Source organism: Eimeria acervulina, genomic scaffold (genome assembly GCF_000499425.1).
Source record: "Eimeria acervulina Houghton genomic scaffold, Eah_scaff430, whole genome shotgun sequence".
In the NCBI taxonomy this organism is placed as follows: Eukaryota; Apicomplexa; class Conoidasida; order Eucoccidiorida; family Eimeriidae; genus Eimeria; species Eimeria acervulina.
In genome coordinates, this window is record NW_013547326.1 from 15,001 (window position 1) to 28,069 (window position 13,069).

Below are 13,069 nucleotides of genomic sequence, written 5' to 3' on the forward strand. Positions count from 1 at the left end.
CTCCAGCTGATGCTGCTGCTGCTGCTGCTGCTGCTGTCCCGGCAGAAGCGTTGCTGCGGTTTACAGCAGCAGCAATGTGCGCCCTGCATGCAATGGAAATCGCAGGCAGCAGCAGCAGCAACAGCAACAACAAAAATAACAGCAACAACAGCAGCAGCAGCAGCACGACGGCACGAGGGGAAGCTGCATTTCCTAAGACGTTCGTTGGTGCGCTGCTGCTGCTGCTGCTGCTGCTTCTTCTGTTGCTTCTGCTGCTGCTGCTGCTCATGAAATGCAGGAGTTGCGTCCATTTGCTTGAAAGTGCTGCTGCTGCTGTCGCTGATGCCGCTGCATTTGCTGCGGCTGCTGCTGCCGCTTCTGTTGCTGCTGTACGTGCTTCTGGTGCTGCTGCTGTATTTGCTGCTGCTGCAGATTTGATGCTGACGGTTTTAAAAAGCCGTTCCTTCGAGTGTAGCAGCGACTGGCAGCTGCTGCAGCAAACACTTGCTGCTGCTGCTGCTGCTGCCTGTACACCCCAAACAGACAGTGCAACCGCAAGGCGGCCGTCAACGCAAACTGCTGCTGCTGTTGCTGTGAAGACCTCTAGCAGCAGCAGCAACAGCAGCAGCAAGCGCTGCTGCAATAAAGAGGCTACAGAGGCATGCTGGGCCTTCTGCGGGGGGAGCAGCAGCAGCAACAGCAACAGCAGCAGCAGCAGCAAGCGCTGCAAGGATGAGTTACATGATTTGCTGCTGCTGCTAAGAAATGTGCTGCAGTCGCAGAGCGAAAGCACCGTAGCGCCTTCCGCTGCTGCTGCTGCTGGCGCTGCTGCAGGTGGTGCTGCTCCTGCTGCCCCTGCTGCTGCTGCTGCTGCTGCACGTGCTGCAGCAGCGAGGCCCTTTGATTCGGTCTTGCTGCAGGACAAAGCAACGGGTATGTGGGGTTTGTACGTTTTGCTGCCAAAGACGTTCGGGTGTATAGGCACCCGCAGCAGCACCGCAGCAAGCAGCAGCAGCAACTGCAGCAGCAGCAGCAGCAGCACATCGCAGGTGTACAGCCAGAATACCGAGCATGTGTCCCCTCCAGGACCTTCAGCAGCAGCAGCTTCTGCTGCTGCAGCGAAAGCCGCAAAGACAGCACCACCAACAGCCGCAGCAGCAGCAGCAGCATCAGCCGCAGCAGCAGCAGATAAGGAGCTGCATCTGCTGTTTGTGTTGTTAGAAGAACGCCATTGTCTTTCACCACTGCCGCATATTGCAGACCTTAAATTAGATATAGGAGACCTGCAGCAGCAGCAGCAGCAGCAGCAGCAGCAGCAGCACAGCAGCAGCAACAGGCGGCTGCTGCAGCGCTACCTCAATGATGTTGCAGAGCCCTCCCCAGGGTTGCTGCTCCTGCCCGAAGTGCAGCAGCAGCAGCAGCAACACGAACAGCAGCAGCAGCAACAACACGAACAGCAGCAGCAGCAGAAAGGTGAGTAGAAGTGATTTGCACTATCCTTGGCTGCTGGTGCTGCTGTGCATGTTTATTGCTGCTGCTGTTGTTTGCTGCCGCTGCTGCAGCAGTAGCAGCAGCTGCTGCTGCATTTCAGTTGCTGCTGAAGTTGTTGCTGTCTGATGCTCGTTCGCCGCAGCAGCCACAACGACAGCAGCAAAAGCAGCAGCAGCAAAAACAGCAGCAGCAGCAGCAACAGCAGCAGCAAATGAATAATATTTTTGTTTGTGCTCAGCGTCTCTGTATCTTCTTCCTTGTCTCTCTGTCTCCGGCATCAGCAACTTAAAACAAAAAATTAAACAAAACACAAAAACAATTTTCATCTACCACAACATCTGGTAAGCAGCAACTGCAGCAGCAACTGCAGCAGCAACTGCAGCAGCAACTGCAGCAGGAGCTGCAGCAGCAATTGCAGCAGCAAATGCAGCAGCAAATGCAGCAGCAAATGCAGCAGCAAATGCAGCAGAACCAGCAGCAAATACAGCAGCAGCAACAGCAGCAGCAGCGTTGTTGTTTAAAGGCGTTTAATTGTTTTATCTCTCTCCATCTCTTCCTCCTTTGCCGCGTACTGACAGCAGAAAGAAGGGTTTAGGGTTTAGGGTTTAGGGTTTAGGGTTTATTTGGGGTGTATCTGCAGGTCCCTCTCTGGGAGTGAAAGCCGTCGCAAACAACTCAAAGAAATCATCAACCAACTCCAAACACTATAAGCATCAATCTGCTGCTGCTGCTGCTGCTGCTGATGTCTCCTACCACAGCAGCAGCAGTAGCAGCTGCAGCAGCAGCTGCAACAGCAGCAGCAGCAGAAGGTAAAGAAGAGGAAGCTGCTGCTGCAGCGACTCGTTTTGTTTGTTTTCTTTTTTGTCTCCTTTACTAAGCCTGCCTCAAACTCTGCTGCTGCTGCTGCTGCTGCTTCTGCTGCTGTTGCTGCAGCAGCAGCAGCTGCTGAGGGTTTCTTCGTTTGTTCGTACGCGGGTTGACTGCTCGGTTTGCAGCACTGAAAGGAGTGGCAGCAGCAAATAAATAAATAAATAAATAAATAAATTTAATTAATTAATTAATTAATTAATTAGTTAATTAAAAAGTAAAAAGAAAAACAGCAGAATTACAGCTTCTGCTGCGCCATACGAGCTGACAATGTACGAACAGCTCCGCTAGTAGCAGGTTCAAATGGGTTTGTGCTGCTGCGGCTGCTGCTGCTGCTGCTGTTGCTGCTGCTGCTCATCCTGGGGGAAGGAGCAAACGGATTTGTCTCTGCTGCTACAGAGTGAGGCAGCATTTGCTTCTGAGGAGCAGCAGCAGACGAACTCCACTGCGCTGCTGCTGCTGCTGCTGCTGCTGTACCTGCTGCTGGATCTGCTGCTGCTGCTGGATCTGCTGCTGCTGCCTTCTTTGCTGCCGCTTCTCTTGAAGCAGCAGCAGGAGCAGGAGCAGCAGCAGCATCGTTGCTGCTTCGCAAGCCTAGACGCCCCCAGCTGTTAATTTTATCTGCACTGGCAGCCGCTGGCTGTTGCTGCTGCAGCAGCGCTGCACACACGAGCAGCAAACAGCAGCAACAACAAAGCCTTCTCAAACATGTAAAATGCTGCAGCAGCAGCACTGCTAAAAGCAGCAGTAAGACCTCCAGATAACAGCAACAGCAGCAGCAAAATAGCAGCAACATCAGCAGCAAAGCAGCAGCACCCATAAAAAAACAGCAACTGCTGCTGCAGCAAAAAGCAGCAGTAGAAACGCGCAGCAGCAAAGCAGCAACAAGTTGCAGCAGCAGCAACAACGAGCAGCAGCAAAGCACCAACAGGCAGCAGCAGCAGCAGCAGCAGCACCTCTGAGTGCTCCCGTGTCTCCTGGTGCTACGATCAAAGAGCGCAGCACAACCTCCACCTTCTCAAACTCCCGGCATACAAAACGCGTATAACCTGCAGCAGCAGCAGCAGCAGCAGCAGCAGCACCATAAGCAGCAGCAGCAGTGACAGCGACAGAACACTGAAAGGGGAGAAGCGAGAGCGGCAGCTGCAGCAACAACTGCAGCAACAGCTGCAGCAACAGCAGCAGTACGCAAAGAAACAACTGCATCAGAGGCTGGTTGTTGCTGCTGCCTATACACCCCGGCACAGCTATTTGCAGCAGCGTTTCTTTCAGAGTTGCGATGTCCAGCAGCAGCTGCTGCGCTCCCTCAACTCCAAATACTTTGCACATACTCACCCCCGCTCGGAACTCATTTATTACTTGCTGCAGCAGCAGCAACAGCAACAGCAGCAGCAGCAGCAGCAGCAGCACACATAGCAGCAGCTCCAGATCTGCGAGAGCAGCAGCACGTCATCACAAGACCCTCTGGGGATACCCGGCTAGCTAACTATTTACCCAGCTAGCTAGCTAACTAGCTAGCTAGCTGCCTAGCTAGCTGGCTAGCTTACTAGCTAGCTAGCTAGCTAGCTAGCTAGCTAGTTTGGTTTTTTTAAATAGAGTCTCCGCTTAAATAAACACCGGCAGGGGCAGGCGATTAACTCGTATAGCACATCTAGCTAGCTAGCTAGCTAGCTAGATGTAGCTAGCTATCTAGTTAGCTAGCTACCTACCTATATAGCTAGCTAGCTAGCTAGCTAGCTAGATATCCATACAGCTGCCTATCTACCTATCTATCCATCTATATATACATATATATGTAATCTATACATATATATATATATATATGAGTACCTGTGCGAGTTTATCTGTGAAGAAGCGGTAGACAGGCCTGGAAAGAAATCGCGAAAAAAGTTTCAAAGACGCATGCAAAGAAGCACAAAGAAAAACAACAGAGCCTGAAGCTCCCTGTACACCCCAGCACATACACAAACAAAAGCAAACAAATCAACGCACTGAGCTGCCTATACACCTGAATATAAATACACACGTACGCTCCCTGTACACCCCAATGCATGCACAAGCTGCCTATACACCTGAATTAATAGAGGCTTTTAATAGACACCAACATAGAAACAACCTGCCTATACACCTGAATATAGAGAAGTTGCGTATACAGCTGGCTTTAGCGACATTGCATGCATGCACAAAGCCCCGATAACTGAAATAGCTGCGTATACACCCGAGAAGAAGCAAACGACCTGCCTGTACACCTGAAGTTGTGCTGCATTTGCTTATTGAAGAACGAAACGAAGATAAAGGAGGAGAAAATACATCAAGCAAAAGACGCAAAGCTGATGCTTCCAAGGCATACACAGCCTCTAATCACAAACAGCAGCAGCAGCAGCAGCAACAGCAGCAGCAGCAGCAGCAGTACCAGCAGCAGCAGCAGCAGCACCAGCAGCAACAAAAAGATCAATGAGCGGATTCATAAGAAAAAATAACAACAAATAAAAACAATAGAACAAAATAATAAAAATAATAAAACAAAATAATAAAAATATTAAAATAAAATATATAAAAATAATAAAATATATAAAAATAATATTAAAGTAAAAGTCTAAGAAAATTAAATAATTTATTTCTATGATAATATATAATATATAAGAAATAAACATATATATAAATGTATATATATATATATACATTATCTATTACATATATATTTATAATTAAATAAATATGTATACGCTGATAGAGAGACAGTTAAAGAGACAGATAAAGAGACAGATGAAGAGACAGATAATAAAGATATGAAGAGACAAATAAATATAAAGCTGTATATATATATATATATATATGCATTATATATATATATATAAACATATAAAGAGAGGTAAATATATATATATATATATATAGACATATAAAGAGACAGATGAAGAGACAGGTAAAGATATAAAGAGACAGATAAATATACAGATAAGGATATAAAGAGACAGCTGAAGAGACAGCTAAAGATATAAAGAAACGGCTGAGGAGACAGCTAAAGATATAAATATACAGATAAAGATATAAAGAGACAGCTGAAGAGACAGCTGACGAGACAGCTGAAGAGACAGCTGAAGAGACAGCTGAAGAGACAGCTGAAGCCTAACCGTTTTGCTCTTCAAACGCAATTTTGCTGTGATGCTTTGGAGGAAGCTGCTGCTGCAGCAGCAGCAGCATTTTATTTAAAGTAGAAGAGAAGTAGCGGCAGCAGCCAAGCACAGCAGCAACAACAATGACTTGCTGCTGTGTCTCTTTGTCTACTTCTTCAAAGACAAACCCGCACACATCCTGCTGCTGCTGCTGCTGCTGCTGCTGCTGCTGTGCTGCTGCAGCAGCAGCAGCAAACCAATCTTTCATAAATGTCTTTGGAGACGGTAGCCTACAAATAAAAGAGAGACAGCTAAATAATTTGTCTCTTACTTCTTTCTTTTACTTGCTGTCTCTCTTTATATTTATTATTTATATTTATATTTATTATTTATATTTATATTTCTACAGATAAAGAGAGACAGAGACAGAAAGACATGTAAAAATAAATAAAAAGACAGATGAAGATATAAATATACAAATAAAGATATAAATATAACTATATAAAAATATATAAATAAAATATTAAAGATATAAAGAGACAGATAAAGATATAAAGAGAAAGATAAAGATACAGATATAAAGAGACAGCTAAAGAAACAGATAAAGATAAAGACATAAAGAGACAGATATAAAGAGACAGATATAAAGAGACAGAAAGACAGATATAAAGAGACAGAAGGAGAGACAGCAGCAGACAAACCTGTCGCTGAGTGCTTGCATATATTTATTAAAAAGCCTCTCAAATGCAGCAACAACAGCAAGCAGCGTCTCTCCGTTTGAGACATATATTGTTGTGTCTAGCAGAGCTTTACAGGATCCAAACATCTGGCTAGCTGAGGTGTACAGACAAACTTCGCCCTCTTCTGCTGCTGCTGCTGCTCCTGCTCCTGCTGCTGCTGCTGCTGCTGCTGGTGCTGGTGCTGCTGCTGGTGCTGTTGCTACCGTATAGCCATCCTCTCGCAAGATGTCTGCATCAAACGGATTGCTGCTGCTGCTGCTGCTGCTGCTGCTGCTGCTGCTGGTGCATGCAAAGGCTGAGAAGGCGAAGTTAATATATACTTTGTCTTGCTGCAGCGCAGAGATGAGTTTGCTGTTTAATTTGTCTTCTTCGTGCTGCAGCCACACATTCATATGCCCCTCAAATCCAGCAGCAATTGCACCGGTAAAGGAGACAGTAGGAGGAAGACGCAGACCCTGCTCTTCTGCCTCTGCTGCTGCTGCTGCTGCTGCTGCTGCTGCTGCTGCCGTGTCAGCACCCGAACCGCTGCTGTCCTCCTGCAGCACTGCAGCAACTCGAGAAGCAAGTGAGAGCACCCCCTGCTGCTGCTGCTGCTGCTGCTGCTGTTGCTCTTGCTGATGTTGCTGCTGCTGATGCTGCTGGTCGATTGCTGCTGCCGTCTGCAGCGCTGCTGCACGAAGCAGTTCTTTCTGCTGGCGGCTGGGCTCCAGGCACTGTTGCTGTTGCTGCTGCTGCTGCTGTTGCTGCTGCTCTTGCTGCTGCTGCTGCTCCTGCTGCTGCTGCTCTGGTGGCAGCAGCAGCAGCAGCTGCTTGCGCTCAGCAGCAAATCGCCAGTTAAGCCTTTCCTCAAATGCTCTGCACTCGCGGACGAGCGACAGCAGCTCAGCAGCAGACAGAGACGCAGACTCTAAGTAATCCTGTGCATACACCCAAACATAAACATATTTATATTTATTTATTTATATTTATATTTATATTTATATTTATTTATTTATTTAAAGAGATAAAAAGAAGTGAAGAAGACATCAAGCAATGTAATAACAGACAGAGAGAAGAAAATAAACAAAAATAAATATAAATAAATAAACATAAATATAAATATAAATAAACACAAATATAAATATAAATAAATATAAATAAATATAAATATATATAAATAAATAAAAGCAAAAGGAGGTTAAAGACAGACGAAAAAATATAAAAGACAAAAGGAGACAGCAAAACAAATATAAATGCAGCAGCAGCAGACTCGAATACCACCACCAGAAGCAGCAATAGCCGCAGCAGCAGCAGCAGCAGCAGCAGCAGCAGCAGCAACACCAGCCCAACATCATCATCGGCAGCAAGAACAGCAGCAAAAGCAACAGGAACAAGAGGAGCAGCAGCAGCAGCAACAAGGGCAACAGCAGCAGCAGCAGCAGCAGCAGCAGCAGCAACAGCACCAGCAACAAGAGCAGCAGCAACAGGAGCAGCAACAGCAGCAGCAGCAGCAAATAGATTTACCGCGAGTTGTTGTTTGGTGATTTTGCAGAAGTGTGCAGCAAATGCTTCGACGAAGAGCCAGTGAGGCGGAAAGAGAGCAGCAAATTGCTGCTGCTGCTCTCTGACTACTCTTCTATACCAGCCGAAGCGACGAGCAAGAAATGCTGCTGCTGCCCCTCCTGCTGCTGCTGCTGCTGATGATGATGATGATGCTGATGATGATGCAAAGGCAGAGGAGGAAGCGCTCAGGTCTGCTGCATCTGCTGCGTCTCCTGCTGCTACATGTGCAGGGACTCCTGCTGCTCCTGCTGCTCCTGCTGCTCCTGCTGCTGCTGGTGCTGCTGCTACAGAGAAGGTAAGAACATAAGGGGTAAGGAGACAGCCGCAAGCAGCAGCAAGAAGCCTCTCTCGGATGTCTCTTCCTCCTAATGCATCAACGCAAAGACCTGCATCAGCTAGCTTCTCTCTCCAGTAGCTGCTGCTGCTGCTGCTGCTGCTGCTGCTGTCGGGATCGAAGGCGCTTTCATAGTCCTCTAAAAGCTGCTGCTGCAACCCTTCCCGCAGCTGCTGGTGCTGCTGCAGCAGCGCAGCAACAGAGGGTATATGCCTATACACCTGAAAGAGAGAAGAGAGCCGCTGCAGCGCCAGCAGCAGCTTCCTTGCTTCTTTATACTCGCGATGCAGTGCTGCTTCTCTTAGTTGCTCTGTTGCTGTTGCTAGCATCAGCAGCAGCCGCAGCAAACCAATTGTCTTTGTTATATTCTTCTTAGCTATATCTACTCTCCTTAAGTCGCTACAGAGATCTCCAGCTTCTTCAACAGTCTGTGCTGCTAACTGCTGCGCCTCTAATGATAGCTGCAGCAAAGCAGCAACACGAGATCCTGTCTGCAGCATCTCTTGCTGCTGCTCCTGCTGCTGCTGCTGCTGATGATGATGATGGTGGTCTTGCTGCTGGTGTTGCTGCGGCTGCTGCAGGTGTTGCTGCTGGTGCTGCGGTTGTTCTTGTTGTTGCTGCTGTTGCTGCTGCTGCTGCTGCTGCTGCTGTTGCAGCAGCTGCTGCTGCAGTCCTGCTTGCTGGCGTACAGCAGCAAGTATTTCTGCTTCGATTGACTTTATCTTATCTGCTACATCTTTTAAGCGCTCGTCAATAAGAGAAGGAGCTGCAGTTTCTGCAACTTCTGCTTCTATTGCTGCTGCTGCTGCTGCTGCTGCTGCTGCTTGCTGCTGCACTTCCTGCTGCTGGTCCTTGAGGTGCGCAGACACCCCAAAGTCGCTGCATGCTGCAACGCGAGAATTAACAGAGTGTATATACACCTCAGATGATGCAGCAGATGAGCTTATAGGCACATCCATTCTGCTGCTAACCAGCAGCAGCAACAGCAACAGCTGCTGCTGCTGCTGCTGCTGCTGTTGCTGTTGTGACTCTACCCCGCACTAGCTCCAGAAACTGATACTGCTGCTGCTACTGATGCTGCTGCTGCTGCTGATGCTGCTGCTGGTTGCTGCTGCTGTTGCTGTTGCTGCTGCTGCTGCTCCTCTGTGGCGGTCTTGCAGCAAGCTGTGCTGCAGTTTGCGGTGTACGTACACCTCAGGTGTTGTCTGTTGTGTTTCTCTGTTTATCATATAAATAAAATAAATAATTCTTTAATTGCTGCTGCGAGGCAATTCCGCGACAAGTTGAGGGGAAGGCCTCCTCCCCGAGCTGCTGCTGCAGTTGCTGCTGCTGTTGCTGCTGCTGCTGCTGTTGAGTCTGCTGTTGCTGCTAGAGGTGTCTGCACACCAGAAGACCACAGAAGAAGAATCATTAAAGATTAATAAAGATAAAAGAGAAGAAAAGCCTCGCTAAGGAGCAGATAACCGCAGCAGGGGGCCCCAGACAGCCGTGCTGCTGCTGCTGCTGCTGCTGCTGCTGCAAAGAAGGCGGCAGCGGGTCTTGCAGCAGCAGCATCAGCAGCAGCAGCAGCAGATAGCAGCGGCAGTCGCCATCTTAGGCGTTTATAGAACGAGGCGCAGTGCAATTTCTTTTTTCCTTGTATACTCTACCCAACTAGCAGCAGCAGCAGCGGCAGCGGCAGCAGCAGCAGCTGGAGCAGCAGCAGCAGCAGCAACACAACCAAACCAGCAGCAGCAACAGCGAAACCTACAGCAGCAGCAGCTAGGCCCCTTCAGGAAGGAAATCTGTTTTGCTTCCGACGTCGCGTCAACCTTGCCCCACTGCTGCTGCAGTTGCTCCCGCTGCTGCTGCTGCTGCTGCTGCTGCTGCGGGAGCAGAGGAGAAGGGCTGGTGCCGGCGTGCTGCAGCAGCAGGAAGGCAGCAGCAAAAGCAGCATAAACATCAGCAGCAGCAACAACAACTTCAGCTTAAACTGCCATAGGCGCTGCGCTTAAGCCCAGCCACTGGAAGGCAGCAGCAGCAGCAGCAGCAGCAGCAGCAGCAGCAGCAATAGCATAAACAGCAGCAACAGCATGAGCAGCAAGGACATATTTCTCGGGCCATGAAGCAGCCACCGTGGAGCTGCAGAGAAGGGCCTTGCTGCAGCAGCAGCTGCAGCTGCAGCAGCAGCAGCGCTAGTAGCAATAGTAAGGTTTCACTTGCTGCTGCTCCCATCGATCAGCAGCAGCAGCAGCAGCAGCAGCATTAGCATTAGTAGCATCACTAACCGCAGCGCCACCTTTCTATGCAGCAGCAGCAGCAGCAGCAGCAGAACAGGTGAACATGACGGCAGCCTCCAGGGGAGCAGCAACGGCTTACAGTAGCAAGCGCCCTGCTGCTGCTGCTGCAGCAAGGAAGCCTGCAGCAGCAGCAGCATCTGCTGCAGCAGCGTCTGCTGCAGCAGATGCTGCCCCCGCAGACGCAGCTGCAGCGAAAACGACGGCAGCTGCAAAAGAAGCAGCAGCAGCAGATCCAGATGCAGAGGTAGCTGCTGCTTGCCCTGTTGCTGTTGCTGCTGATGCAGCAGCAACAACAACAACAACAACAACAACAACAACAACAACAACAACAGCAGCAGCAGCAGCAGCAGCTCCACCACCGGAGGCTGTATCTGAAACAATGGAGGTGGCAGCAGCAGAAGCAGCAGCAGCAGGAGATACCTCAACAACAGCTTCCTTAGCAGCAGCAAGCAACTCATCAGAAACAGCAGCAGCAGCAGCAGCAACAGAAGCAGCAGCAGCAGCAGAAGCAGCATGTGATGCTTGTCAATACTGCGCCGACTTCTGCAGCAACAGCTCTTGCAGCAGATGCCTACCTGTGCGGCAGCAAGTGAGAGAACGGATGTGGGGCCCCTGCTGCTGCTGCTGCTGCCCCTGCTGCTATTGCAACTCACCAGCAGCAGCAGCAGCTGCTGCTGCTGCAGCAGCAGAGGCGGGGCTTCCTCCTGAGTCTACTCAGGATTTCAGTGCTGCTGCTGCAGCACGCGACGATGCTGCGGATGCAGCAGCAGCGGCAGCAACAGCAGCAGCAACTGCAGCAGCAACTGCAGCAGCAACTGCAGCAACAGCAACTGCAGCACGCTGTCGCATGCAGCCAATGGGGTGTACAGGCACCTCAACTGAAGGCATCCGAGTAGAATCTGCTTCTCGGCAGGCTCCTGTTTGTGTTGTTGCTGCTGCTGTCGCAGCAGCAGCTGCTGCTGCGCCGTCAGCTGAAGCAGCAGCAGTTGCTGCTTTCCCTGTTGCAGCAGCAGCAAAGGCTGCTGCTGCTGCTGCTGCAGGCCAGGATGGTCTTTGTTGCATGCAAGACGACCTCACGCAGCAGCTGCAGCAGCTGCAGCAGCTGCAGCAGCTACAGCAAAAGCAACAGCAGCAAAAGCAACAGCAACAGAAGCAGCAGCAACAAAAGCAGCAGCAGCTGAAACAGAAGCAGCCCTCGGTTCTGCAGCAGAGAAGGCAGCAGCGCAGACAGCAGAGGCAGCAGCAAATGCTGCAGCAGCAAACCCGCTCCATTCAGTTAACCTCCGGTGGCACCAGCAGCAGCTGCAGCAGCAGCAGCAGCTGCAGCAGCAGCAGCTGCTGCTGCAGCAGCAGCTACACCAGCAGCAGCAACGGCAGCAACGGCACCTGCTGCAGCAGCACCTACAGGGTCAGCTGCAACACCAGCAGCAGCTGCTGCTGCAGTAGTGGCAGCGGAAACACTAACAGCGTGCGCTGGCTGCCAGGAGCAGGTCAGCAGCAGCAGCAGCACGAGCAGCAGCAGCAGCAGCAGCAGCAGCATCAGGGAACGAGCTGCTCCCGTGGCTGGCCCAACTGCTGCCGCAACGGCTGCAGCGCGGATTGCTTCAAGCGCAGTCTGCTGCAGCAGGAAGAGCAGCAAGCATGGCGCAGCAGCAGCAGCAGCAGCAACAGCAGCAGCAGCAGCCTCTGGTACGCATATGAGCTGTTTATGCGTTGGTTGCAGCGTCGGCGCAGCAGCAGCCCGTGTCAGTTTCCTTTGCCTCTCAGCAGCAGCAGCAGCGGTTGCAGCAGCAATTGCAACAGCAGCAGCAACAGCAGCAGCAGCAGCAGCAGCAGCGGTAGGTGTCTGCCTTCTTTCACGCCCTGTCAGGTGTATAGGCACCTGCTGCTCGGCTGTTTGCTGCTGCATGCAAACGGCGAAGTCTTTCGGATAAACAATTTATTAGGAAGACATCCAGGGGGTAACAGCTGTTTATTAAAGAAGCTAGCAGCAGACTGCAGCAAAGATTTTGCGTTTCATTCTCGCTGCGGCAGATGTCTTTGGCGATGCTTCTTAGTTGGTGTTGCTGCTCCTTGCGAAGGGTGGACAGCAGCAAAGCAGCAGCAGCTGCAGCAACTTAAGCAGCAGCTGCTGCTTCAGTATGAGCAGCAGCAGCAGCAGCAAAAACAGCAGCAGCAGCAAAAACAGCAGCAGCACAAAACACCCATCAAGCTCAAACCCCTCCCGCAGCAGCAGCAAACTATTCAGGCACTAAGAGATGCTGGCTGCAGCAAATGCTCTAAGATCAGCAGCAGCAGCAGCAGTGATTCTGCTGCTGCTGCTGCTGCTGCTGCTGCTGCTGCTGGTGATGCATAATGAAGGGCTTCGAGAAGCATATATTTCTTTTGTTTGTTTTGTTGTATGATATGGCTGTGTTGTCTTAATAAATAAATATTTATTATTTGTTTGTTATAAATTTATTTATTTATTTATTTATATTTATTTATTTATTTATTTATTTATTTATTTATTATTATTATTATTTATCTGTACCCCGGACCCAAACAAATAAATAAAAGATATATAAATATATTTAAATAAATAAATAAAACAAACAAAGAAAAATAAAAGTAATATATTTATATGCTGCTAAACAAACAAACAAAAACAAAAAAAATTGTTTTTATGTTGTAGGCTTAACAAACAACGCCGCTGTATATATATATATATATATATATACA

General features: G+C 49.4%; 3 protein-coding genes across 3 annotated transcripts in view; 2 read left to right on the forward strand and 1 right to left on the reverse strand.

Annotated features, from left to right (window-relative positions):
- Positions 1–2,180, forward strand: part of EAH_00038210 (hypothetical protein, conserved) — a gene marked incomplete at both ends in the record, with an annotated part of 6,484 nt that extends 4,304 nt beyond the window's left edge. The window contains 4 exons of the mRNA XM_013391973.1: positions 1–207; positions 412–1,452; positions 1,709–1,811; positions 2,111–2,180. The exon at positions 1–207 is cut by the window's left edge and continues 261 nt beyond it. Coding sequence (XP_013247427.1) covers positions 1–207; positions 412–1,452; positions 1,709–1,811; positions 2,111–2,180 — 1,421 coding nt within the window. The remainder of the gene's footprint in view (positions 208–411; positions 1,453–1,708; positions 1,812–2,110) is intronic.
- Positions 2,181–2,575: 395 nt separating this feature from the next.
- EAH_00038220 (hypothetical protein, conserved) lies at positions 2,576–9,028 on the reverse strand (the record flags this gene model as incomplete). The annotated part of the gene is made up of 7 exons (XM_013391974.1): positions 2,576–2,997; positions 3,294–3,453; positions 4,168–4,281; positions 4,368–4,372; positions 5,472–5,743; positions 6,299–7,110; positions 7,697–9,028. 7 exons carry the CDS (start codon positions 9,026–9,028, stop codon positions 2,576–2,578), a joined length of 3,117 nt encoding a protein of 1,038 aa, XP_013247428.1.
- Positions 9,029–10,391: 1,363 nt separating this feature from the next.
- On the forward strand, positions 10,392–12,704 carry EAH_00038230 (hypothetical protein, conserved; the record flags this gene model as incomplete). The annotated part of the gene is made up of 3 exons (XM_013391975.1): positions 10,392–11,961; positions 12,072–12,186; positions 12,383–12,704. The coding sequence occupies 3 exons, from the start codon at positions 10,392–10,394 to the stop codon at positions 12,702–12,704; spliced, it is 2,007 nt and encodes a 668-aa protein (XP_013247429.1).
- Positions 12,705–13,069: the final 365 nt, after the last annotated feature.